We start from the raw sequence: 26,128 nt of genomic DNA, 5'->3' as shown, positions 1-26,128 counted from the left end.
CAATTTTCTAGTTATAGATTTTTATACGAACGAGAGGTACAAGTACAAGTGGTATGAATTAGATAACATGAAACACCATTATCGTTTCGTATTCGACAACGTGTCACAAGATACATTTTTATTGTTCTAGCGAGTCGAGCAAAAAAGGCTTTGATACACGCCATAGGTAAAGTGACATGAGATTTGACTACTATTCTCATCATGCTCTACTATTCTATGCATTTTTACTCTATTATTTTTCGTATTTTATTACAACGTTGTGATCACTCTACTTTTCTCTATCTTTTTCTTATAGCCAGCTATTTAAAATGCTTTTAGACACGAACACACGTTATTGCAGGTTGAAATCGCTTCGTTGCTTATCCTAGATGTACAACTTTATAATCCACAGTTTATACTTTACACAGCTCTATTACTATCAAGTCACAACATATACTTCATTTACATCATACTCTATCAAACTATTACCGATCTTTATCGAGTTACTTTCCAAGTTTATTTGTACCGTTTCGCGTAATATTTATTTAGTAGAATAAGCATACTCATAGACTTAACCATTATTGCTTTATAAATAGTCTCTTTATCTCTTTTTACATCCCATTATTAGTAGAATTTTATGCATTTTATAGGTACACGTTTTTTTTACATTAGTAAGCAACAAAAATTTTTTTATTTTTCTAGTATTCTTGAGTTTACATTTTTGTCGTTCTGTACTCTTAGAAATACGTGTAGAATTTTCTATTACGTATTTTTTGGTGTTGTAAAAGCTGATAAAACTACTAAAACCATCAAATACACGTATTAGTGTACTTTACGTATCTTATGCTTATAAAAATCTCTTCAGTGTAATGAATGTAAAATCACAAACAAAACGATCTATCTTTAGTATCTTTATTATATAAGACAAGATAAATAGAAAAAGCATTACGAGACTGCAAATATCGTGATCCTTAAAATATTGTTAAAACTTCTAATTGCTATACTTTGCTTATCACATCATCAAAAAATGTTCCATCGATTATTGCTACGAATTATTTAGTTAGTAAAACTTTTTTTTTTTATCTAGCCGGAGAAGTCGCTACGTTTGAATGTACCTTGGTGTCAGCCGACGAGACAACGAAGATACAATGGCTTAAGGACAACAAGCCATTGCACGATAAATTAGCGGATCGTGTGATTCAAACGTCTGACGATAAAAGCTTCAAACTTCAAATACAAAATGTTCACGAATCAGATTCCGGAATTTATATTGCCCGTGCTATGAACGGGGATGGTCAAGCAACTTGTACAGCACAGTTGGTTGTCCAAGAACGTAAGTTGGTCAACTTACTTTATAATTTAAACAATATTATTTTTATAAAAGATATTGATTAATAATGAAACATGGAAATGTTCTACAGTAACTTCTGAGGAAAAGAAAGCACGAGCGGAAGCAAACTCTCCAATTTTCTTAGTACGTCTAAAGGATACTGAATTATTGGAAAACACTTATTTACGTTTCATGATCAAAGTGAAAGGAAATCCAAATCCTGAACTTAAATTGTAAGTTGAAAATAATGTACATTTTATTATTTTTATTATATAATACTACTATAAACCAATTTTTATTATATAAAAATTATTCTTTTATTTTTTTCGTTTAAAGCTATAAAGATGGTGCACTAATCGATTCGAGAAGCGCACGTGTAACAATAATAACGGAAAAAGCGGATAAAGGATTTTACGAAATGGTAATACCGGATGTACAAAAAGTCGACGCTGGTAAATACAGCTGCACAGCGATGAATCGTTACGGTGAAGCAACTTGCGAGGCTACGGTAACCGTGACAGAAGATAAACCTATGTTTCCTGGATTACCGGAAGGTCTTTTGGAACCGGGCGAAGAGCCTCAATTCACTTGGCTCCGCGATGGTCAACCTTTTGATCCTGAAGAAAGGTTCAAAGTACTTTTCAAAGATAAAGAGGACACTCTCGCTTTGGTGTTCCAACATGTGAAGCCTGAAGATGCTGGCTTATATACTTGTGTTGCTCAAACGAGCACAGGTAATCTATAATTTCGGATTTATACAAAATACATTATATTTATATTATAATGGTTACTCTGACATTCATATTAAATTAAATCACTTCAGGTAATATAAGTTGTAGCGCAGAGTTAACTGTACAAGGTGCTGTTAATCAATTACTGAGGGATCCAGAGAAACCTAAACTCGAATCGGAATCAAAACAATCAGAAGTAAGCGCGGGAGGTTCTGCAATGTTGGACTTGCAAGTGAAGGGTTATCCTAAGCCGGATATCACATGGACCAAAGACGGAAAGGAAATCGTTGCTGGTGGAAGAATAAAATATCTTTGGGAAGACGAAGAATCTCTATCGTTGGTAATAAAGCATGTAACGACAAAAGACGCTGGTGTCTATACGATAAGAGCAAAGAACGAGCTGGGAGAGGACACTACAGAAATCGAGCTTATCGTAAAGTCCGCTCCAAAAGTGACCAAGAAACAATCGAACGCTACAACAGTCGTGGAAGATAGTTTGACGATGACCGTTCAGGTAGAAGGTACTCCAACACCAGAAATAAAGTGGTATAAGGATGGACAATTGATTCAAGAAAGCGAACGTATCAAAATAGAAAAGGAAGGAAGTGATATATACAAAATCGTGATCAAAAATGTTCGTATAGAAGATGCTGGATCTTACTCGATCGTTGCTCGAAACGAGATCAATCAAACCACAGAGATATGGAATCTTACCGTAAAGAGCCCACCAAAAATAAGGAAGAAACTAGGTAGTATCCCGGTAATTGACGAAGGCGACACTTTGACTCTGCTAATCGAAGTAGACGCAGATCCAGAGGCTACAGTGAAGTGGTACAAGGATGAACAGATTGTCGTCGAGGATGAGCGTATCAAGATCGTTCGAGAAGGGAACAATTATATGTTAAAAATTACCGGTACAGTCGGCACCGATGCTGCAGTGTATAAGACCGAGGTGACTAACGCGCATGGTACTATTTTGGATCAAACCAGAGTACAGGTATGTTACGAGTTAATATCAAATCATTTCATCTTCTTAATTATATCAATGGTACAAAATATTATTATAAGAAAATTATAGGTAAGCGGTGTACCAAGGTTCAAAACGAAACTGATCGACGTTTCGGTCAACGAAGGTGACGCTAATGTCGAATTAGCGGTTGAAGTCGATGGTTATCCAAAACCAAGCGTTCAGTGGTTCATCGATGATGTAGAAATTACAGAAAAGCGTACAGAGTACACTCGCGTCGAAGAAGGTGATCGTTACAAGCTCGTCATGAAGGACGTGAAAGCCGAAATGACGGGGAGTTACACTTGCAAAGTTGAGAACGAATATGGCGAGAATAAATGCCATGCCGACTTTATTGTGAAGACAAGGCCAAAACTTCTGAAGAAATTGACCGATCAAAGGATCAAAGAAGGCGATACATTAAAATTAACAGTTGAAATATCTGGCACACCTGAACCCGAAATAAAATGGTACAAGGACGGACAGGAGGTATCGGCTGATGCAAGAATTAAAATCACTAGGGATAAGCAAAGAAAGGAGAGTTACGATCTGACGGTAACTTTAGTCAAAGGCTCGGATGGTGGGGCGTACGAAGTTCGGGCAGAAAACGAACTTGGAATGGTCCTTAGCAAGAGCAAAGTCATCGTTCTCAGTAAGATCCTTCAGCTTGTTATTTCAGCGCTATTTAAAAAAAAACATACACACACAATACTACAAAATACTGAAGCGCTGCTCTGTTCCGAACTTTCAAACTTATTTTCGATTTTAGAAATCGGTCGTCACGATAATGCGTTAAAAAAGTTAACTCGAATATATCAAACTATTAGTATACCTATTTTGAAAAAAATAAAAAAGAAAAAAAATAGTTTTATCGGAGTAGCAGCGCAACAGGTTAACGCGTCGAAACACGCACGCGAATACGCACACGTATAAAATTTTTTATCTTTTGAGAATCCTGCCGGTAAATCGTCATGCTTTGACAAAGTAAAGTAAGTAAATGTGTAAGTAAAGAGTATGTATCTACGGGACTTTTTCTTCGATTTGTACTTAACAGTGAAGCTGTGAAATTTCGAAGATCTATAGACGATCATCGTTACAAAAGACTCTTCGATCTCTTTAAACGAGATGAGAAATATCTTCTTTCTTTTTTTTCATTTTCCCTACGTCACGTCAACCAGACGACGTATGTTTCTTTTTTTTTTACATTTCTATCTTTTTTTTTCCAAACACTCCTCGTTATTTTTTTCCTTTCTTGTTGAGTGATACTGACAACTTCTTTTCGTTTTTGATCATGCCTAGTCATGTTTCGTATGTGTATCTACACATACACACACACGGCCACATACACACATTTCGCACACATACATTTCCAAAGCTGTTATGATGTATTGAGAATCTTTGTGTTCATGTTTCATTCGTTATACGTGTTTATCACACTTTTATATCCTAAATCCTCCTATCGTATGGATTTGTCCAATGTGTATGTGAACTTTCATAGCTAAAACGGAAGGAAGCACCGAAACGATCGAGGAAGAAACGAAGTCAAAGAAGATTGAGATAGAGGAAATAGAAATGGAGAAACAGCAAGCTGAAGAATCAGGCCCGGAAGGTAATATTTCAAGATCGTAGAGATTCACTTCTCATCGATTCTAAACTCGCATCACTTTTCCAATTTTGCTTCTCTGCCGAAAAAAATCAATATTATCGATTCATCGTTAGATAATCTTTGTATTTCGATGTTTCGTAATATCATCTAACATTGATCGTCGACGATTTAGTCTAACATAGTGAACATCTAAACAGTCGGCAGTGGCAGCTTCGAAGATAACGTGTCTTTAATATAAATGACCATATAAGTATAAATTCTATTGAATTATCAAAGAACCGGCTGGTTTTGATCAATAGATTAAAGACTAGTCTGTAGCGAAAAATATGTAATAAATTCAGGTCGATTCGCGTTGAAGAGAGAGAAGGTTGAGGTAGTACGAGACGAAGCTGACAAAGTTACCATCACCGTAGCATCAACGACGACTCATCAGTCAACGTTGACAGGTAATATGGCTCTACGCTAAGCTAAAGTGATCGTTAATTAGTCGCTTGAGTAACCCACGGAGTTTGAAATAGAATCGAACGATAAACAATAGATTCTTTAGAGAGCTTTTCTTTCTCGGTGTAATCGTAGTAGAAGGTATTGTGACAAGACAGACCGTTCACAGGTCCAGACGAGAGACACACGATCAGCAAGATGACCGCGACGAAGGTCGAGTTTCAGGAGTTAAGCTCGGAAGGACCGACGGTCGAGGAAATAGGATCTTACAGTTACACGGTGCAAGAAGAGAATGGACCGCAGAAGGCACAGAACGGTGTCTTCATCGAGGAATTCTCGGAGACCAGCGACAATAGCCGATCGAGACTGCAAGTGAATCGTGGCGTATCGATAATTTCGGTATCGGACGACGAATCGACTTTGAAAGCCATCTCCAGGGATGTTAGCATGGACGACGTCCGATATGCCGAACTAACGGACGATCTTAAATTAACAAACGGCTCTTCCGAAGAATTCAAGAATGTCGACGGCCGTACAATCGAGAAAAATGTCTTGGACGAGGTCAAGCCTCTCAGACCGTCCAGATTGAACGAGACGATAATCGAAGAAGAGTCATTTTCCACAAAAGCTAGCGAAATGACTTTGAGCCAATCACAAAATGAGGATAGCGGATTGATCAGGCAGAATTCGAAATTAGAGAAAGCAGAGTCCGTAGAATCGTATAAAGCAGAAAGAAATACGATCTCGAAAGAAAACTTACAAAAGGGAGTTCTAGTGGGTGAAGAAGAGGTCGACGAAGAACTCGAAGCTCTTCTAGATCGCGTTAAACGACAACGTACCGTTCTTAACGAAATTCTCGATAAGGAACAAGGTGTGGAATCAGGTACGATCGAAATACTTGGACATCTTTCAACGTAGGAACTATAATAAAATTTATTCTTCAATTCAGATTCGGAAGTCACTGTAATCGGCGATTTATCTTCGAGCCATTACAGACTTTGGTGAATCGATATCGCATGCACATTTTCCGCTATCTCTCTCCCAACCCCCCCCTTCCCTTGCTTGCATTCTTTTACCCACGTTTCGTGTACCTAATTATGTGTTCCATCTACCCATTTTGCTTTAGACGCAATAATGCCTTAAAAAATTCAATGGATTCTCTTTCTCATCGATTGAGCATAAGAAAAAATCAAATCAGAATCAATAATTTGATTGAGCCCATTCATGAGAATCCATAGAATCTTATTGAGCTATAGCATGTCAATGTGAAAAAAGCACGCAATCGAGCCATCGCCAGCACCAAAGTTACTGCACGCCTTATTAATCGAGGTAAGTTAGGAAAATCGAATTTAACTGGACGGACGTATTTACGTTGTCGACGACGATCAACATTTTCAACAGCGCTCTCTAACACTTATTATATCTTTATTAAGGTCAGAAAAAATAAAAGTGGCGTGAGCCAGATTACGTTAATTTATAAAAAAATCGAATGGCCACTTTTATTTTAAAAGACCCTCTTCACGATTGTGCACGATGAAAGCAAACGTTTCGTAGAACTGTTAATACGCCGCGATTCTCACACACGTATAAAATATCAAGATCGCAAGGATGTTAACATTTTCTTTTCTCATTTAGCACCACCCCATATAGTAGAATCGTCGTTAAAGAATCGGATGATCTTTGAAACGCAAAACACCACCTTCGAGGTCACTACCACCGGTTTGCCAAGACCTGATGCAAAATGGTTCAAGGACGGCAAGATTCTCAGAACTGGAGAACGTATACGTATTACCAATGCAGGAGACAAGTATGAGCTCGAATTAAGCAAAGCCACGCTCCAAGATGCCGGTCTTTACGAGTGTATCTTTACAAATAAACTTGGTGAAGATATTGTACAAGGACAATTGGAGGTAGGCACGGTCAACGATCTACGAAAACCGCGATTCATAGAACCCCTTAGCGACGTTGACATTGCGGATGGTACAAATGGAGAATTCAAAGCTATATTTACGGCTGATCCGGTTCCCGAAATAATTTGGTAAGCTCAATTACTTATTAGATTATAATTAGATCATACGTATGTCACATTTATTTCATTGAATCTTTTTTATTTTCCGAAGGTTTTACAATGGATTGGAAATTTCTAATGATGATTCAAGAATCAAATGGAAGATGGACAATAAGCTTGCGTCGGATAAATTGACCGAAAGTACAATTACATTGAAGATACCTAAGTGTGGAAAAGACGATACCGGAGATTATACACTCAAGCTGGAAAATAAATGGGGCCAAGCTGAAAGCAGCGTAAGCAAGAAATTTTGTCCTTAACGTCTTGCTCTTAAGCCATGCTCATATCGCATTCTTAGGATTATCATTAATTTGACTTTTATCAGGCCCTTTTGAATCTTCTACTGCAACCGAATATCGAAGAATTTAAAGATCTCACTGCACCAGTTGACGAACCAGCCGTATGGGAGGCAATAATCAAAGGAAATCCAAAGCCTGAGATAACATGGTCAAAGGACAACGAAGAATTGACAATGGGCAATGAATTTGATACGGAAGAAGATAGAAGGAATAGCAAGTACAAACTTCTCATTAAAAATGTTAATGTAGAACATGGTGGAACATATACGGTTTACGCAAAAAATTATTTGGGCGAATCGAGCGCACAAGCTTTACTAACTGCTCACCGTAAGTTGTTTGAAAAGTGACGAGGATAATTTTGTTAAGTATAATATTATATGAAATATATATATTAATTTTTCTTTTTAGTTGAATCACCGATCTTTTTGAAGGAGCTATCTCAAGTTTCCATAGGTGATCGCCAAGATATTGAATTGAAAGTTCGAGTATCCGGTATACCAAAACCAAAGATCTCTTGGCTATTGAACGATGTACCAATAATGCAAGATGCACGCCGCGAAGTGATAACTCACGTCGAGGGTCTCATCGATAGCACTCTGTACATTAAAACGTTTTCGGCCGATGACATAGGAGTAATAAGTTGCATAGCTAGCAGCATCGCAGGAACTATACAAACTAGTTGCGAATTAAGTATGGTTTTCGAAGCGCCCGGTCACGTAACTTTACCAAAGTGTCTAAATATCGATGAAGGAGAACCATTCGAACTCAAGGCCAAAGGAGACGGTAGCCCGATACCTTTGATGTCTTGGTTTAAAGATGGTGAATTACTCACACCTAACGATCATATTCAGATCGAAAATTATCCGGATGGTACTACGAAACTGACAATTGAGAATGTAATTCCCGCGGATTCTGGAGCTTACAAATTGGTTGCTTCTAATGTAATGGGAGAACAAAGTGCACTTTGCGCAGTTGCTGTCACGCGTAAGAAATTCACTAAGTTTATCCTATTAACATTTCAATTATATAATTTAATGTTGAATATATGTTATAGCTGCCGCAAGAAGTCCAACATTTACAAAGCCTTTGGAAGATGTAAAAGCTATCGTGGGACAGCCTCTCAAGTTACAAGCTCAAGTCGTTGCATTTCCGAATCCTCACGTTCAATGGTTCAAGGACGGTGTACCGCTGAGATCAACAAAAGAGTTTAATTTCATAAACGAGCCAAATGGTCTTATTGGTCTAATAATCGATAAAGTGCGACCAGAAGATACAGGTACTTACTCCGTAGTCGTATCTAATAAACTCGGAGACATTACCGGAGAAGCTAAGGTTGAGGTAGAGGAAAAAGAAAAGAGGCCAGATTTCGTTGGAAGTCTTCAACCACTTTCCGTGGTCGAAAACTTGCCGGCAAAACTGGAAGTGAAAGTAATTGGTAAACCAACGCCCGAACTCCAGTGGCTGCACAATGGCGAAGAGGTATGTAACTTAAAAAAAAAAAAGAAATATATATATATATATATATATATATATATATATATATATACATTCATATATAATACGTAATTAAGTATTATTTGAAATAATCTAAATTCGTGCAGATTGTGCCGGATGGAAAGCACTTGAATATCGTTAGTCAGCCGGATGGTACTCACGCATTAATCATCGACAAAGCAACTCTTGAAGATGCAGGAGAATATCAAGTTGTAGCTGGAAATACCGAAGGAACGGCATCTTGCAAAGCGAAACTCGATATAGTTGGCAAATTGAGAGAGGACATTCCACAAGAGAAGCCTGCATTCTTAACTTTGTTACGAGATATTTCGGTCGAGGAAGGCCAACCACTATTATTAAGTGCCTCTTTCAATGGCAATCCAATACCAGATATTACGTGGACGAAAGACGGACAACCGTTAGAACCATCTCAACGAGTGATGATGACATGTGATGGAAAAAAGGTAACTTTAGAGATCGATCCATCCGATGTCAATGATCAAGGAGTTTATACTTGTTGTCTGACAAATCCACTCGGCGAAGATACAACTAACGCAAATGCCAACATCAGAAAGATCTTCCAAGCACCAAGCTTTATACAAAATTTCACGGATCTTCAACAACTTCCTAACTTTGATGCTAAATTCCCAGCTAAAATTAGCGGTATACCAAAGCCAGATGTTACATGGTATTTCAAGGATCAACCAATACTTAAAGATAATGACAAATACAAGATCAAAAGAGACACTGATGCCTGTTGCTTGTACATTAAGGATTGTACATACGATGATAGTGGAATTTACAAATGCAAAGCAGTTAATAGAGCTGGCGAAGCTGAATGTTCGGCAAAATTGGCAATCATTGATAAGATGTAAGTTAGTGCAATTTACATCCTTTTAATATTAACATCAGAAGATAAATTGTGTAATTTAATTTATAGTGAAAAAATGCAAAAGATAGAACCACCGGCATTCTTGAAGAGGATTGGCGATTGTGAAGTTTACAAAGGAATGCAAGCAAAGTTCACAGCTTGCATCACTGGTATCCCTGAACCGGAATTCGAATGGTTTCGTAATGGTGACAAATTGTGGCAAACTGATCGTATAAGAATGGATCAAGAAGGTAGTTTACTTCGTTTGACAATAGCTAATGTCGATGAAATGGACGGAGGCACATATCTATTAAAAATACAAAATCCTCATGGAAAAGACGTATGTACCGCTGAAATGATCTTTGACTGTAAGTAAAGAATTAAACTATTCGATATATAAATACGTATAATGTACTTTTAAATAATTATTTTTGATAATATTTTTTTGTTTTTTATAGCTCTCGAGCCACGTACAAAGAGACCGTTAGTATCACAGTATATGGAATTTGATAAATATCAAAAGACAGGAATACCATGGCCCCTACCAGATAGACCAATCATTAGTCGTATGATGGATCGACATTTGACACTTTCTTGGAAGCCTTCCATCCCGTTAGGACCACGCGCACCGGTGACATATCTCGTAGAAATGTGCGAACTACCGGACGGTGATTGGTTCACCGCTCGATCCGGATTACGCAGTTGTGTCTGCGACATCCGCAATTTAGAACCTTTCCGTGACTACAAGTTCCGTATACGAGTAGAGAATAAATATGGCATCAGCGATCCTTCACCATTTGCACAAACCTACCGAGCCAAATTAGAACCCGATCCACCCAAATTCTTCCCTTATTTGCCACCTGGTATTGATTTTCGTCCAGAGACCAGTCCTTATTTCCCCAAAGACTTCGATATCGAGAGACCACCCTACGATGAATATGCTCAAGCACCTAAATTCCTTCGTCAAGAATACGATGTTCAGTATGGCGTAAAGAATCACAATTGCAGTCTCTTCTGGTTCGTATATGGCTATCCAAAACCAAAAATGACCTATTATTTCAATAAAGAATTGATCGAGTCTGGCGGTCGATACGATCAAAGCTATACAAGAAACGGACAGGCAACTCTGTTCATCAACAGAATGCTTGAGAGAGACGCAGGCATATACGAGGCCGTTGCCAGCAATGAACATGGAGAGGCACGTCAGCGTGTTTTCTTACAAATCGCAGAATATCCAACGTTTATTACAAGACCCGAGGAAATTATTTTGATGGTACGAAAATCTGGCCAATTGACGGCACGTGTTACGGGTATTCCATTTCCTGAAATCAAATGGTACAAAGATTGGAAACCGATTACTAGCACTTCGAGGGTTCAGGTTGATTATCATTTTTTACATGATTTTCCAATTATAAACTGCGAGATATACCAATGAAATGTTTTTCTTTCAGATACACTTCGTCGAACCGGATACATCTATTTTAACAATTAACGAAGCGATCGTCAAGGACGAGGGATTATATTCGATTAGCGCGAGAAACATAGCCGGATCGATATCGCATTCGGTCATGATACACATAGAAGAAAATGAATACGATTATGTCTACAGAACGTATAAGAGAAAGACTGAAATTAAATTGCGTACCGATAAACCCTACAATGATGTCTATGATTTGGGTGACGAATTGGGTCGTGGTACTCAAGGTATTACATATCATGCCGTAGAGAGATCTACTGGAAGAAATTATGCTGCTAAAGTTATGCACGGAAGTGGAGAGCTGAAACCATTTATGTATAACGAGTTAGAAGCCATGAATCATCTCAATCATCGAAAATTATTACGCCTGCAAGATGCTTACGAGACCGACAAATCGGTCACTTTGATCATTGAACTGTATCCTTTTAAAATATAATCGGCTTTTATAAAATACGTCGCTCTTCCTTCGATAGGATAATCAAATTTTTATAAATTTTTTCAAATCCTTAACGAGCGAAATATAGAGCTGCCGGTGGTGAATTAGCAGATGTTCTAACTAAGCAACCGCATTATACTGAGGCAGAAATTTCCGGATATATACGACAATTACTCTATGGCCTTGAATATATTCACGATAATCACTATGCACATCTTGGTCTAACAGTAAGTTTCTCGTCGATCAATTGTTCATTATATTTATTTGTTTTTTGAAATATCATCGTTCTAAATATTAATTCCCTTCGATAGCTTGGAGATCTTCTGATCTCTCACACAGGTGGCGATGATCTAAAGATCAGTGATTTCAGTTTAACTCGAAGAATAACACAAACGAAATTAATGTTATTATCCTACGGTATGCCGGAATATGTTGCTCCAGAAGTCACAAACAATGAAGGTGTCGATTATGCCGCGGATATGTGGTCTGTCGGTATCATAACGTACATCCTTTTATCTGGAATTTCACCATTCAGAGGTGTCAACGATAGAGAAACATTAACGAAGATCAGACAAGGAGCTTGGGACTTTGACGACCGCTGGAAAAATATTTCTAACGAAGCCAAAGACTTTATTCGTCGTTTGTTGGTCTATAATGTTGATAAACGAATGAATATTAAGGCCGCTCTTAAGCATCCTTGGTTGGAATACGCAGACAAATCACCATTAGATTTATATAAAATACCTTCTGAATATTTGAAGACCTATTACAAACTTTACAGGTAATATCCTTGATGTGTACATATATATATATATATATATATATATATATATATATATATATATATATATATGTGTTATTTATTTGCTTCGTAACGTTCTATAACTTGCTTATAAATCATTGACAGAGATTGGTATAGCAATGCTTCCTGCCGTACGTGGTATCGCAGACGCAAACTCGGTAGTGCGTTTGAACACCCGTCGAAGATGGTTTATCCTCCGGGTCATAAATATACGCCTGAGCCAAGTGTCGAACGGTATAGTCCGATAGGAAAACCTGTCCCTAGAACTTGGGAAAATCAGGTACCTTCGAGAGAACCAATCGACACAGAAATTGGACTGATTAAGAGCGAGAGTCAGTGAGTATGAAGCCTATAGTAACATATATTTATTAATTAATCCATTCTTATCTATAATAAAACTAACAACATTGAATATTTATAGCTATCAGTACGGTCCAGATACTTATCTTCTACAGCTTCGAGATACTGACTTCCCAGTACGATTACGTGAATACATGAAAGTTGCCTGTAATCGCAGTCCAGGATATTCCCGTACAATCACTGAAGAAAATGGCTACGATTGGAAGGCAATTAAAAAGCACTTTTCTAAATCAATAAATTCTTATTAACAGAAATATTTATTTATCTTCTTTTTTTCTGCAGACACCAATAATACGCGAACGCCGTCGTTTTACCGACATCATGGACGAAGAAATCGACGACGAACGAAGGGCCAGGATAAATAAATATGGATCACCCGATACATTTACGTTGAGACGATTGAAACACGAATTAGGCACTCGTCTCGATAGTTATGTTGAGGCTGAAGCCATGATAGAATCGAAAAAGGAAGGAAATCTACCATTCTTCCGCGAGAAACCGCAAATACGGCCGATCGAGGAAGGAAAGGTAGCGCAATTGATGTGCCTTGCAGTAGGTGATCCAAAACCGCTAATACAGTGGTACAAAAATGACATTGTCGTTCAAGAGACTAAAAGAATAAAAATCACGGAAGACGAAGATGGCAGATCGATTCTCAGTTTCACTCCCGCAAAGGAACACGATGCCGGAATATATAAGGTGGTGGCAAGGAACTCTCTTGGACAGACAGTAGCCAGAACTAGAATGTTAATAGCTATGGTTCCATGTGGTCCAGATTCGCCAGAGGTATATTACACTATTCTATCTTTCAGATAAATACTTATCATTTAATTCCGTTATTGAAAATAATAATAAGGATCGTTCGATTTACAGGCTACCGAAATATCGGATACCCAAGTACTTTTACGTTGGAAACAACCGAAATACGATGGCAATTCTGCCGTACTATGCTATAATCTTCAATATAAAGAAGCCGATTCTATCACATGGATAGATATTGGTTTTAATATAGATCACGAATTTTATCTAGTCCGAGATCTCAAGCAAGACGTTTCTTACATTTTCCGTTTAGCAGCACGAAATCGTATTGGATGGAGCGAAAAGGGTATTCCATCGAAAGTAATTAAAACAAGACCACCTGGTATACCTCAGATACAGATAACCAGTACTATGAGACATCTTCAGGAATTAACAGAGTCTGGACAAGAGATCGTACTAGAGGAGGATAAGCCTCATATAAATTATTCTGTCGAGGAACAGCCGATCGAATGGTCGACTGAAACATTAACAAACAAATACAGTTTCATTTCTGAATTAAGCCGTGGTCAATTCTCTGCTGTGGTCAAGGGAATCGATAAGTCCTCGGATCGCGTAATAGTCGCTAAGATTTTGGATCTTAGGCCAGAAATTGAAAAGCAAGTAAATAGAGAATTCGAAGCTCTACGTTCTCTCAGGCATGAGAGAATAGCTCTTTTAGAGGCAGCATATAAAGCACCCGGGTCATCGTTAGCTGTATTCATTTTGGAGAAACTTCAGGGTGCCGATATTCTCACCTATTTCTCTAGTCGACACGAGTATACTGAGAATTGTGTGGCCATGGCTATAACGCAAATATTAGACGCGTTACAATATCTTCACTGGCGAGGATATTGCCATTTAGATATTCAACCGGACAATGTGGTTATGGCCTCCGTTAGGACAGTTCAAGTCAAATTAGTAGACATGGGCACTGCACAGAAAGTTAGTAAACTCGGCACGATGGTACCAAAGGCAGGTCACCGTGAATATAGAGCACCAGAAGTATACAATGAAGAACCTGCATATCCGCAAACAGACATTTGGATGGTCGGTGTTCTTGCATACGTTTTATTATCCGGAGTATCGCCGTTCCGTGGCGATGATGCCACCGAAACGAGACAAAATATTTTATTTGTTAGGTACAGATTCGAATATCTTTACAAAGAAATTAGCCAAGAGGCTACGCGCTTTCTCATGTTGGTCTTCAAACGTGCACCGAAGTAAGTATTCTCACAAATGTTATTTGTATTATTTTTATTATAAAAATTTACACCTCCCTCCTTCATTTATTCCAGTAAAAGGCCGATGGCTGAGGAATGCCACGAACACAGATGGTTATTACCATCGGAATTTATGATCAAAAAGCGCGAAAGGTCTGTCTTTTTAGGTAACAGATTAAAAGAATATAACACCGAATATCACGAAGAAAAAGAGAAATTGGCATCGGAAAGCCAAAGCCTTGCAAGCGAAAGCCTTTTAGGTTCCACTCAAAAACTTATAAGATCAACGAGCATACAAGAAGAATTGCTTACAACGGTCTAACGATAAAATTATTCTTAAGATACGATTTTTCCAATTAATTTTCTCCGTATGACTGTAAAGTATCACAAAAGCATCTAGTCAGTCGTTAAGAGAGCAAGGATGAGCAATAGGGAATGGATTAAAAGAATATCATACAAAAATATCCCGTTCCTTGTTTTCTTTTTTGTTATTATTTATTTGTTACAACGTATAATTAATTATATCGAATATTATATCATCAATTCGAACATGAATTTCATTAAAGAAAATCATGAAATTTCGACTATTCAGTATTCCGATCAATTTAAATGGTTACAATGGACACAATGGTATTGCAACTACGAATGTACTAACGAATTAGTTGACATGATTCATATCCTTTCAAATTGTACAAAAATCGTTACATAATATAATAAATAAATATGAAATAATAAACGCAACCACTGCATTCTCTTCACATGCGTTTATGGAAAATTACGTCTTTAACAATCATGTCTTTTAAGGAAATAAAATAATAACGAAATAAATTAAGTATAGTAATACACGAAATAATTACTCGTTTAAAAAGATGTAGATTTTTTATTAAATATTGAATTTATTTACAAATTGTGTTCTCATAGATAATCTGTGATGAGAAAGATCTATCGTACATGTGACATATCTTTGATGCATCCTTCTTGTACTTTCAACAATAGCAACAAGTTGAATGTTTTGGATGTTTAAAAGAAATAAAAATAAAATTACACTCGTTCTAAGATAAGAAGACTAGTAAGAAAATATCAAAATATAATGTTCAATTTTCTTTGAAAACTCCAAGTTTTAATTCCTTTTTGGGTTTTTTTTTGCAAAAATCATGGTTCTAATTCGGTGAGTGCATAATTACACTGTTGCATTAAGAATTTCAATTTGAAATCATCTTTTTGCATATTGCATAACGTAATACTTTACCTTAGTACGAAAAGATTCTTTATCTTTAATAAACAATTCAGCTGCATCTCTATTTAAAGGATCATCAAAATTTAAAAGATCCTAATATGCAAACGAGGAAAATATTATACATATATATATATACATATATATCTTGAAATTATTTGCGTAAACAAAGAACTTACTTACAGTAAAGAGTGAATTTAAACCCCATACAACATCTTTTAGTTTACGGGTTGGCGCCCATCCCATCCCATCTATACTATTTTGCCTTAATATTGAAAGACACACATCACCATCCTCGCTTATGTTAGGATGCCATAATTTTGTTAAACACTTTACCTTTGGTGGCTGTAATCATATGGAATTCCATTCAATCAATAGCATTACATAAAATGTTCATTACATTTACATTTAAAGAAAAATCTAATATTCATATTTACAGCCATATTATAATCTTCTGATATATAAATGTCGAAGAAAAAGCGTCCACCAACCCAATATCCCTCATCGGGTATAATCGAAAGCGTAAATTCATATAACCTATGAGGATCATTAAACGTTACTTGACAGGTAACTGGAAGCGTTTGTTCCATTTCTTGTACCTAAATAATGTATAAAAACAAATATATAATACTCATTAATGATATACAAAAATATAAGAAATATTTCATCATACCTCTTTTATCAGCAGCTTATCGCGAACAGATGCCCGTTTATTATAATCTCTATTTTTAGAATTTGTAATCTCAGCATCTTTTTTCAATTTTCCTCTCAATGTAATCATGGTTTCTCCTGTGCGTTAAAGTACAAAAATTCATTTATTTATACTATTTAATTTATAGAGATTAATTTCTTACTTGACGAAACTATTATAACATTAAACATTTTTTAATATTACTCTACATCGATAAAAGATAAATAAATATTTATGTAATCATAAAACATTAATAATTATAAAATGCAATTTGTTTCTTACAAAAAAATTTATCCAAAACGTATTGATATTAAAAAACTTACTTCGTGATTATCTGCTTATTGTAATAATATCGTTACGATTATAAGAGAAATGTTATTTATTATGAAAATATTCGTTTTATATAAAATTGGTGTACAAGCTAAAATACTTTGAGGTTAGAATTATCGTGCAGTTATTGAATTCGTAAGAAACGTACTTTTAACGACTGTATCTTGTAAAGTTCTAATTCTGCCGTGAAACTTATATAGTGCTTTTTAGGAAACGTATATTCGCAGAAACCCCATTTCACCCATCATAATCTAGCCGAACAAAAACGGAAAATATTGCAGTAAATTCTAAGTTATGACTCCTGTACTGCAGATGGTGGTACTGTTTGAAAACAGAGATTGAACAATTTAGGAATATAATTATAATTGTGGATAGAAAAGAAAAGAAATTAAGCATTCATAATTTCTACTTTTAATTCAAATTCGATTAATGTAATTTTCGATTTCGTTACAACTACAGTCGATCGCCATTTATGCTGCGTTAATAATATTCATACTTGCAACTACATTAACACGATTACTCTAGGGAAGATATTTACGAAGGCTGACAAACTTATGAAATATATATATTACAAATAAAATTGTCAACTGTTAGACAGAACAAAGAAGTTGTCAATCAAAGACGTTCACATGTATAAATATTTGTAAATTAAAAAACTTTTATATATATATATATATATATATATATATATATATATATATATATATTAACTCTCGATCAAATATTTTTTTTCTTTTTTATTTGAGACTCATTATATATGATCTTAACCTAACATAGTAAACAAATCTGTTAAAAACGTTAAGTGGTTCTGCGTTATATATTATTTCGTGAAAATAATCGATACGAAATTGATCGGTTCAATTCATATTTATACAATAACTATTAAATTATGGCAGAAATCGAATGGCCGTGGCAATACAGTTTTCCTCCATTTTTTACGTAAGTCTTTTAAAATTTTATCTTCAAATTATTTGTCCTTGTGTCTTATTCATATCCAAACAGTATTTAATAATTTGTAATATGTAATCAAAAATTTATATTAGTACAATTAAATAATCGGAAGAATAAAATTTAAATTAAAAAAATGTCATCTATTTGAACAGTCTCCAACCACATGCAGATACAAAAGCTAAACAATTGGCAGCATGGAAGAGTTTAGTATTAGAATATTATCGGATCACAAAACAGGCAATTGTAGATATACGAGAAGTTCATTCAAGTCCTCTTTTTAATAACAGTGCAATCAACCGTATCCTTAATAAAATTATATCTAAAAAATTAAGATTGATATATTTTATGTATCACAGAACACCATTATTTTTCTTAACTATTTACAAATATTTACTACTTAATAATAGGCAAACTGCCATCAGAAGTAGTACTTATAATATTAGAAGAATTAAGCAAAACAGGAAATGCTATGCCATTAGATAAGACAAAACAAAGATGGTTAGTTTATTGGCACACATTAGAAGAATGGGGTGATATAATATATAACTGGGTACAAGAAACTGGACATGTTGGATCTGTATGTACTTTCTACGAATTAACGCAAGGAGAAGACATAGTTGATCAAGGTATGACCTGTAAGTGATATTTATGATAATATATTGATTATTCTTCTTCAATACTTTTTTTTTAGAATTTTATAAACTTGATATGGAAGTATTGATAAGATCTCTTAGAACTCTTGAGTATGCTAAAAAGGCCGAATTGATCATGTTTGATGATAATCAGGGAGTTAAATTTTTTTGATCGCATATTTATTATCCAAAAAATAAACATATAAAAAGATTCAATGTTATACAACTATTTTTCTAATAATGAGAAGTGCTTAATTATCATTTTTATAATATTGAAATTGCCTATTCTATATGTTATTAAGAAGAACAAGGATTATTTGAAGGGTAAGTTAATACGCATATGTACTTTCATTAGAGAAAAACATTTGTAATAATGCTTCAAGATAACTCCTACGTCATCCATAATTTCACTATAACATTCTGTATTTGAACACAAGTAATTATTGTATTCTCTCTTGTTCTTGTTATTAACTTAAAATTTTCATGAATAACAATTCTTAACAATTAAATATATACCATATGCAAATTGTATATGTACAATGTGATTTAGATTATTGCTTGATAGTATATCATAATAATTTAAGATATTATATTTATGAAAGTAACGGCATATATACTCTTAAATTATTATATGTATGGTTTTTGTACATATGTATATAATAAATCTATGTGAATATGGTGAAAAGAGTTTAAAGCTAAATTGGCCGTGTTGTAGATTTGTATTTGCATTTGTATGTACATATATTAAAAGTGATATTCACAAAATTCTGCTATACAAACTTCTTAGTTTGTAAGCGCATTATATTAAATAACATAAAAATGTATAAATCTCTAAAGAGACACAGTTGAACTGTGCAATATAATATAATATCATATAAATGCTATTTTAAATAGCATGCAGAAAACAAAAACAAAAAAAAAAAAAGAAAAAAAAAAAAAAAAAAAGATTATGCTTCTGCTTTTCGCAATTGAGCAAGTTCAATAGAATCTTCTGTTTGATTCAATGCAGGTACATCAAGTTCTCCTTTGCTCATATGTTCGATTATACAAGCTCCGAGTGCATCACACATTACGTTAATCGTAGTTCGGAATCGATCTCTAAAGAAATCAAACCCATCAAGTATATAATATTATGGTTTAGAGAAAAAATGACACAAATAGATAATGTAATTTTAGATTTAAACGTAAACTTACAACAGCCAATCTACGGCAATAATAAGGGTGACATCCTTGGCGGGTAAACCTATGGTGTCTAATACCATAACCATTGTAACAAGACCAGCTTGTGGTATACCAGCTGCACCTATACTTGCAGCCGTTGCAGTCACACTTAAAAAAGATGTGAAAGTGATTAATTTTACCAGATACTTGACAGTCATTTCATAAGTATATATTTTTTAAAGATATGATAAAAATAAAATACCTAACACCAATGATATTGCTAAGAGTCAATGATACGCCTCTAACTTGAGCAATAAATATAGCTGCAACTGCTTCATACAATGCAGTCCCATCCATATTGATAGTTGCACCAATTGGTACAACAAACCTTGTTATCCTAGGATCTGCTCCCATATTATCCAAGCACTGTAGAGTAACTGGCAGTGTGGCAGTACTAAGTGAGTAAATGTATTTATATATAATAACTTTTTACAACAACTGCAATAGAAATTTATAATATTCACCTTGAAGCTGTTCCAAATGCTGTAACTAATACTTGTCCCATTTTTCCAATAACTCTGAAAGGTAATTCTTTGGTACAGATAAAGTATATAACAGACAGAGTCCCAAAACCATGGAGAAATAGTCCCAATAAAACTGTCATAAAATATAATCCTAATTGACCAATGACGGCACTTATATCTTTAATTTCTAAAAGCTTTGAAGTAACCAAAAAAAAAACACCAATCGGTGAAATCCTTAAAAAAAAAATAATTACGTTAACATACATTCTCTTAAAATGATTCTTAAATCATTCACAAAAGAATTTAATTTTCCCATACCAAATGACCCAGTTGGTAATAATCATTGTTGCTTCTGACAATGCTGTAAAGAAATCCAACAAAGCTTTTCCAGATTCTCTCATTTTACCGAGTGTAATCCCGAAAACAATACCAAAAACTACTAATCCAAGAGTATTGGTTCCATCGGTATATACGTGTGAAATATCCCAATTTTCTATAGCAGTATCTAGAAAAGCAATTAATTAACATCATTACTAGTAACACTATATATTTCTTAATAATTATCTTAATCTGTACTTAGAGCAAATAAAAAAAAAAAATAATAATAATCGTTGAAAATATTATAGATCGTTCTTACCATCCGTCACATTTTTAGGCTTCGTTAATATCGTACGATACTGAAATAAAAAAATAAGATATTTGATAAGAATAATTATATTTATATTATTTTCTTTTATTCTATAATATCAATTTATTATTTTTTTATAATTCAATCATAATATTAATCATTAACTTACTTGCATAATACAAGCTTGAACAAGATTCGGCGGAAATACGTTCCTAAAAAAAAAAAAAAAAAAAGAAAAAATAAAAAAAAAAAAATAGAAAAATAAAAAAAAGAAAGAAATAATGAAACAAATTACATCGCTTATGATATTCAGAAATATTGTGTATCAGTGATATTTATTTTATAATAAATTAATTAAAAAATATGTAATGATATATTATAATCCTCTCCTCTCCTCTATTGGAGTTATTAATCACATAATCAAAGTACCTGACTAAATCTAATAGCGTATCAGTGGTAGTAACATTTCTGATAGGTGTTAAATCATTTTTATCGTCGAAAGAATCTCCACTGATTTCTCCGGGCCTTATCACGGAGACAAGAATTATGCCAAGAATTACAGCACTAATCGTTGTAGTTCCATAATAATAAATCGATCTCATACCGATTTTCCCTGTAAAATTTCAATGAACTTATTATTCTCTATCGCCTTTCTATTATGTTAACTTGAGATATCAAGTAAAGAGAGAGAGAGAGAGAGAGAAAAGAATCGAATCTTATTTATTATATTATTAAAACTTATTCAAACGAATTACTCACCTGAAAGAGAAAGATCCAAACTACCGATTGAACTGACAATGCTAGCCACTATCAAAGGTAAAATTAGACCTTTTAGCATCCTAAGAAAAAGATCACCAGGAAATTGAATATACATTATTTCTCGAGATGTCCATCCCTCCGGTTTGTCGATATTCCTTAAGATGAAGCCAACTAGAGTGCCGGCACACACGCCGATTATCGTCAGCAAAGTCAATAAATTTTCCGACATGCACTTCTTCCATCTTTTTGGACGCGCCATATCGTCTTATTATCTTTAAAAGCGAAATCGCTAAAATTTTAAGACAATAGTCTTCGCCTGTCGAACCTGTGAAATTGAATAGCAACCGAACTTTACGATTAAATCGTAATTAATAATTTTTCTAAGGCGCAAAGTTATTTAAATTTATTCAAATGTTCCGTCAATATTCGCGTTATTTGAATAAAGATGCATCAAAATTTAAGGAAGCCTGAGATCGAATAAAAATATTCTTTATTATTCTATAATATTCTATAATATTCTATGATATGTGCGTTAACGAAAAAAAATGAGACGATAAAGTCAATATTATCTTAAATCGTCTTGAATTAAAAATTAATACGACGACATACAGACGCGTGTGCTTTAGTTGATTTACCGTGTACGATGATTAAGCGATAATTTTACTTTATGAAAAAGATGAAAAAAAAGGGCGCCTGTGATAAATGAAGCATTGGGATAATTTCATATAATCGCACGTCGTGAATGATCAATTTATACGTAAGACTCTGAATAAATTTTTCTCGTCCTAAGATAATGAAATACTCATATGTTACATGTTAAACTGGTTAAATCCAATTCTTTGTCTTGATATAAAGATAGAGAAAGAAAAAAAAAACTATTACGCAAGAATGTTTTTTTTGGAGATTCGACGAACAGAACATTTTATTCACACACGCTATGTCTGATTTTTATGGATTTATTCGTTTTATTTATCTTACTGTGTATTATCCTTGAATATTATATTTTACCATTTTATGTTCATTTTTATTCGCGTTTTATCGAAAAACAAATGTAATAAACCGCTCTTTTTTTATCGTAAATTTTAATAAAGGAGATACTCATATCTCTTATGAAAGGAGAATATTCGCGAAATGTCTTCTACTTTTTTTTCTTCTTCTTCTTCTTCTTCTTTTTCTCCAATGTAAATTTTAATTAACTTTGACTCGAAGGAACGCCATGAAAGTTGTTACTCTCGATGAAGTAGTGTCGGATAATGGCATCTTTCCCCCTCTCCCCTCATTTAATTCACCAACGTAATAGCAGGCGTGTATACAAAATGTATTTATCAGTTTTCCAATGTACCTACACGTATGTATATATATATATATATATATATATACGTATATATATATATATATATATATATATATCCAGGGAAAAACTAGTACGAACCGGTTAAAACCACACCATAGATCGGTAAACGAATTTACATGTTGCAATCCATCGAAAATATAAGTTCAGGAGAAAATGGTGAGATTTTTAATATAATTCGAGGAATAATTTTGTGAGTATCCCTACGAGCATACTCGTGGAAGAAATGAAAAAAGAAAATGAAATAGAGCTCAAGTTCTTCCACCCCATGAGGAAGAAAAGCCCAACTCCAAAAATGTTTGCTCGTATGCCGTGACGACCGCATTCCTTGCATAATTGCAATGTACGATCGTTCTCAACGTTCTCCCTATTAACGAAAACCACTTTTATCATGCGACGAAAAGTTTGTGAGTCATTATTTACGGAACATCTATTTCTTTAATTTGCGAATCTCTTAAATCAATCTACAGAACAATTACAAATTGATCTTACGAAGCAAAGAAGATGAAAATAAATTGTGTAAGACTTCCAAGACCATTGGTAGTTGGAAAGTGATAAATATTAACTCGTTTACGATCTCCTTTTCCTTTTTTTTTTTTCTTTTTTTACACAAACTTACACGTGCACGAAAGAAAGTCAATTTGGTTTAACGAGAAAACAATATGTGCTTATCATTTCCAGACAAAACGATCTAAAGAATGGGATACCTCGACGACTAACAATCATTATAATAATAAATTGAAAAAAAAAGCACGGAAGGAAGTTATTTACCGATTAAATATATTCACAAATTAGACGGACAAAGGGCAATTCTTTGTAAGATAACACAAATGGTGAAACATTTCAGATCTAACCTCATTTCGTTTACTAAATATTTAAATTAAATACTAATGATAACGTATTAATTCACTACGATATTGCCATTTGGAGATAGATTATGAACATAATAAAGGACAGAAGGTATATTTACAAACGATAAACTCGATCCAAGTTTCTCGTCCACTTTCCTCGTGTTTGGCTCGACACTCGAGTCCAACGATCTTGTTTGTACGCACGATGCGTCGATCCAAATAAGGTGATCGCTAACTATGCCCGTCTTACCTTCGAAAAAAATTCGGGTCATCTTTCTCGAGGTCAAATATCTCGAGTCCTAAGATTTTTTTCTTTTTTCAAATTTCCCGCCAAAAATGTTTCGCTTAAATCTCGCTTTCAAGCTAACCGACTATGGACAAGGATTGATCGATCAATTTTGTAATATTATCTATTTTATTTCCCATACGTTTAAGCATCGAGTTGAAGGTAAAAGAGAAGAAGGTCCTTAAATTTTCCTTTCACAAGAGCGTTCAACGCCCACGTGATTCACGCCAAGGACTTTTCTTTTTGTAGATTTTTTTTTAGACCTGTATCTCATTCAAGAACTATGACTCCTCTTATCGACGTTGATTTATCAAGCTTCTTTGTTCGTCATTCGTGATTTTTATTTTCACGCACACTTTATCATAAAAAAGAATCCGATAAGAAGAAACTCATTTACATTGGCTCCCTTATTCGCAATTTTGCAGGAAACGATGGAACACACTTTTTTCATTCGAAGATTCAGTAAGAACACAAAAGTCCACGACAGTCCAAAGAAAGTTGGATTATTTCGCGCGAATTTTATGCGACTCGTATGTGACACATGTGGTCCAGCCGTCTGTGGACCACGTTGATTACGAACATCTCGTAATATTTCTTTATATATACATTTTATCGCCGACCCCTTTCCCCTTCCCTTCCGAGCCCCGAGGAATCGTTCGTTCGTAAATCATTCAATTTTTTTTCACTTTTTTACGGATAACATTATCGTTCGTACGATTGATCGATCACCCCTTCTCCCCCCCTCTCATCCCCTATTATTATAACTTTTATAATATATAAAAAAAAAAAGGAAACGATTACCCTAGTCGATCGATTCGAAATACGTCTTTGGTGTCCACGGCGATGACGGAAAGAAAGAAAGAAAAAAAAAAAAAATGAAAATAAAAATAAAAATAAAAAGGGAAAAAATAAAAATAGAAATAGAAAAGGGAGGAAGGAAGCATCGGCGCTCGTGTACGCGACAATAAAAGATCTAAGGTAGGGGATCTTGAACCAACGAGAATAGGTAACCACGGCGACGGTAGCGACGTGTTAGGAGAAAGGGAAGAGAGCGGGAATAAAGATATATATCATTGGGAGAATTTACTTACTCTCGTCGAGAGACCGTTCGTTCGATATTATATAGATTCCGTATCGATGCAATGGACTTATTCTTCGCTATCTTCTTAACATCTATATGTCTATCTAAAATGGCAGTGATGCCGCGCGACTTTTTGAAAATTCAAATCATCAATTGGAAAAATAACAAAAAGATTCTATTTCACGGGAAAGAGAAAAAGCACTATTTCGAAATAATTCGTAAGGAAGTATGTGCTATCGTTAAAATATCGTTGTTGTATAATGCGTTGCGAAGGAGATACTCAGAGACGCGCACAACTATTCGCGAGGATCGACGGCGAACGACAAATTCGAAAAACGTGAGGTCGCTCTCGGCTCTGCCTTCGGAGCCCGCCGATGATCACCGATTGTCTCTCTTTTCCTCCCGCTCCTTCTGTCTCTCTTACAGACACCGTAAATGCATCATACACGCACACAAAGTTCGTCCTTCGAGAAGAGGGAGAGAGAGAGAGTGAAAGAGAAAGAGGGAGGAGAACCGAGCTCAATGGCTGATCGTAACGCCAGCTCCCAACCCTACGAAAGCGGATGAATACCGAAGTGTCTAAGTTAAATGGCTAAGTTGAGAACCATCTGTTCGAAGCCCTTCTGTTTCTCCCGTCTGTTTCTCCCACTCCCCCTCCTCCCCCTCTCCCTACAATCTCACTCTCCGCTATTTCTCACAATCGTCATCGTTCACTCTCCTCGAGAGAGATG

General features: G+C 35.0%; 4 protein-coding genes across 19 annotated transcripts in view; 2 read left to right on the top strand and 2 right to left on the bottom strand.

The window, feature by feature from the left end:
* Obsc (Obscurin) overlaps positions 1 to 15,240 on the top strand; it is a 29,585-nt gene extending 14,345 nt beyond the window's left edge. For 3 of the 6 annotated variants that reach the window (XM_035874860.2, XM_035874859.2, XM_035874862.2), the window contains 25 exons: positions 131 to 166; positions 1,067 to 1,312; positions 1,401 to 1,542; positions 1,646 to 2,043; positions 2,133 to 3,037; positions 3,119 to 3,698; positions 4,545 to 4,655; positions 4,994 to 5,098; positions 5,263 to 5,976; positions 6,729 to 7,131; positions 7,214 to 7,397; positions 7,487 to 7,787; positions 7,869 to 8,444; positions 8,515 to 8,939; positions 9,062 to 9,825; positions 9,895 to 10,193; positions 10,284 to 11,203; positions 11,277 to 11,719; positions 11,827 to 11,965; positions 12,050 to 12,519; positions 12,646 to 12,876; positions 12,962 to 13,106; positions 13,183 to 13,686; positions 13,774 to 14,918; positions 14,994 to 15,240. In XM_035874860.2, the coding sequence (XP_035730753.2) occupies positions 131 to 166; positions 1,067 to 1,312; positions 1,401 to 1,542; positions 1,646 to 2,043; positions 2,133 to 3,037; positions 3,119 to 3,698; positions 4,545 to 4,655; positions 4,994 to 5,098; positions 5,263 to 5,976; positions 6,729 to 7,131; positions 7,214 to 7,397; positions 7,487 to 7,787; positions 7,869 to 8,444; positions 8,515 to 8,939; positions 9,062 to 9,825; positions 9,895 to 10,193; positions 10,284 to 11,203; positions 11,277 to 11,719; positions 11,827 to 11,965; positions 12,050 to 12,519; positions 12,646 to 12,876; positions 12,962 to 13,106; positions 13,183 to 13,686; positions 13,774 to 14,918; positions 14,994 to 15,240 (10,433 nt within the window). The remainder of the gene's footprint in view (positions 1 to 130; positions 167 to 1,066; positions 1,313 to 1,400; positions 1,543 to 1,645; positions 2,044 to 2,132; positions 3,038 to 3,118; positions 3,699 to 4,544; positions 4,656 to 4,993; positions 5,099 to 5,262; positions 5,977 to 6,728; positions 7,132 to 7,213; positions 7,398 to 7,486; positions 7,788 to 7,868; positions 8,445 to 8,514; positions 8,940 to 9,061; positions 9,826 to 9,894; positions 10,194 to 10,283; positions 11,204 to 11,276; positions 11,720 to 11,826; positions 11,966 to 12,049; positions 12,520 to 12,645; positions 12,877 to 12,961; positions 13,107 to 13,182; positions 13,687 to 13,773; positions 14,919 to 14,993) is intronic. The other 3 variants (XM_035874861.2, XM_035874863.2, XM_035874864.2) reach the window with 3 other exon arrangements.
* A 77-nt stretch (positions 15,241 to 15,317) lies between these two features.
* LOC118445450 (NEDD8-conjugating enzyme UBE2F) lies at positions 15,318 to 17,718 on the bottom strand. 5 transcript variants are annotated; one of them, XM_085664454.1, is made up of 5 exons: positions 17,322 to 17,718; positions 16,826 to 16,941; positions 16,590 to 16,751; positions 16,332 to 16,497; positions 15,318 to 16,216 (listed from the first exon to the last, which is right to left on the bottom strand). In XM_085664454.1, the coding sequence occupies exons 2-5, from the start codon at positions 16,931 to 16,933 to the stop codon at positions 16,164 to 16,166; spliced, it is 489 nt and encodes a 162-aa protein (XP_085520580.1). In that variant the 5' UTR covers positions 16,934 to 16,941; positions 17,322 to 17,718; the 3' UTR covers positions 15,318 to 16,163. The 5 variants fall into 5 exon arrangements, with proteins under 5 accessions (XP_085520580.1, XP_035730856.1, XP_035730858.1 ...); XM_035874963.2 differs by having other exon boundaries at positions 15,318 to 16,248; positions 16,336 to 16,497; positions 17,322 to 17,715; XM_035874965.2 differs by having other exon boundaries at positions 15,318 to 16,248; positions 17,322 to 17,714.
* A 148-nt stretch (positions 17,719 to 17,866) lies between these two features.
* Positions 17,867 to 20,263, top strand: Vps25 (vacuolar protein sorting 25). 3 transcript variants are annotated; one of them, XM_085664456.1, is made up of 5 exons: positions 17,868 to 18,112; positions 18,277 to 18,422; positions 18,532 to 18,750; positions 18,816 to 19,080; positions 19,933 to 20,263. In XM_085664456.1, exons 1-4 carry the CDS (start codon positions 18,063 to 18,065, stop codon positions 18,926 to 18,928), a joined length of 528 nt encoding a protein of 175 aa, XP_085520582.1. In that variant the 5' UTR covers positions 17,868 to 18,062; the 3' UTR covers positions 18,929 to 19,080; positions 19,933 to 20,263. The 3 variants fall into 3 exon arrangements, with proteins under 3 accessions (XP_085520583.1, XP_085520582.1, XP_085520581.1); XM_085664455.1 differs by having other exon boundaries at positions 19,766 to 20,263; XM_085664457.1 differs by lacking the exon at positions 18,816 to 19,080 and having other exon boundaries at positions 17,867 to 18,112.
* Positions 19,684 to 25,828, bottom strand: Eaat1 (Excitatory amino acid transporter 1). Of its 5 annotated transcripts, XM_085664451.1 has the most exons (11): positions 25,408 to 25,828; positions 24,150 to 24,280; positions 21,829 to 22,153; positions 21,499 to 21,682; positions 21,239 to 21,281; positions 21,079 to 21,118; positions 20,760 to 20,946; positions 20,442 to 20,675; positions 20,180 to 20,371; positions 19,951 to 20,085; positions 19,684 to 19,854 (listed from the first exon to the last, which is right to left on the bottom strand). In XM_085664451.1, the coding sequence occupies exons 3-11, from the start codon at positions 22,085 to 22,087 to the stop codon at positions 19,704 to 19,706; spliced, it is 1,425 nt and encodes a 474-aa protein (XP_085520577.1). In that variant the 5' UTR covers positions 22,088 to 22,153; positions 24,150 to 24,280; positions 25,408 to 25,828; the 3' UTR covers positions 19,684 to 19,703. The 5 variants fall into 5 exon arrangements, with proteins under 5 accessions (XP_085520577.1, XP_035730827.2, XP_035730833.2 ...); XM_035874934.2 differs by lacking the exon at positions 24,150 to 24,280 and having other exon boundaries at positions 25,408 to 25,826; XM_035874940.2 differs by lacking the exons at positions 24,150 to 24,280; positions 25,408 to 25,828 and adding an exon at positions 25,118 to 25,135.
* Positions 25,829 to 26,128: the final 300 nt, after the last annotated feature.

The sequence above is a fragment of the Vespa mandarinia genome, unplaced genomic scaffold (assembly GCF_050613455.1).
Source record: "Vespa mandarinia isolate Hongniang unplaced genomic scaffold, ASM5061345v1 scaffold_58, whole genome shotgun sequence".
Classification (NCBI taxonomy): Eukaryota; Metazoa; Arthropoda; class Insecta; order Hymenoptera; family Vespidae; genus Vespa; species Vespa mandarinia.
This window is presented reverse-complemented; position numbering and strand designations above follow the sequence as displayed.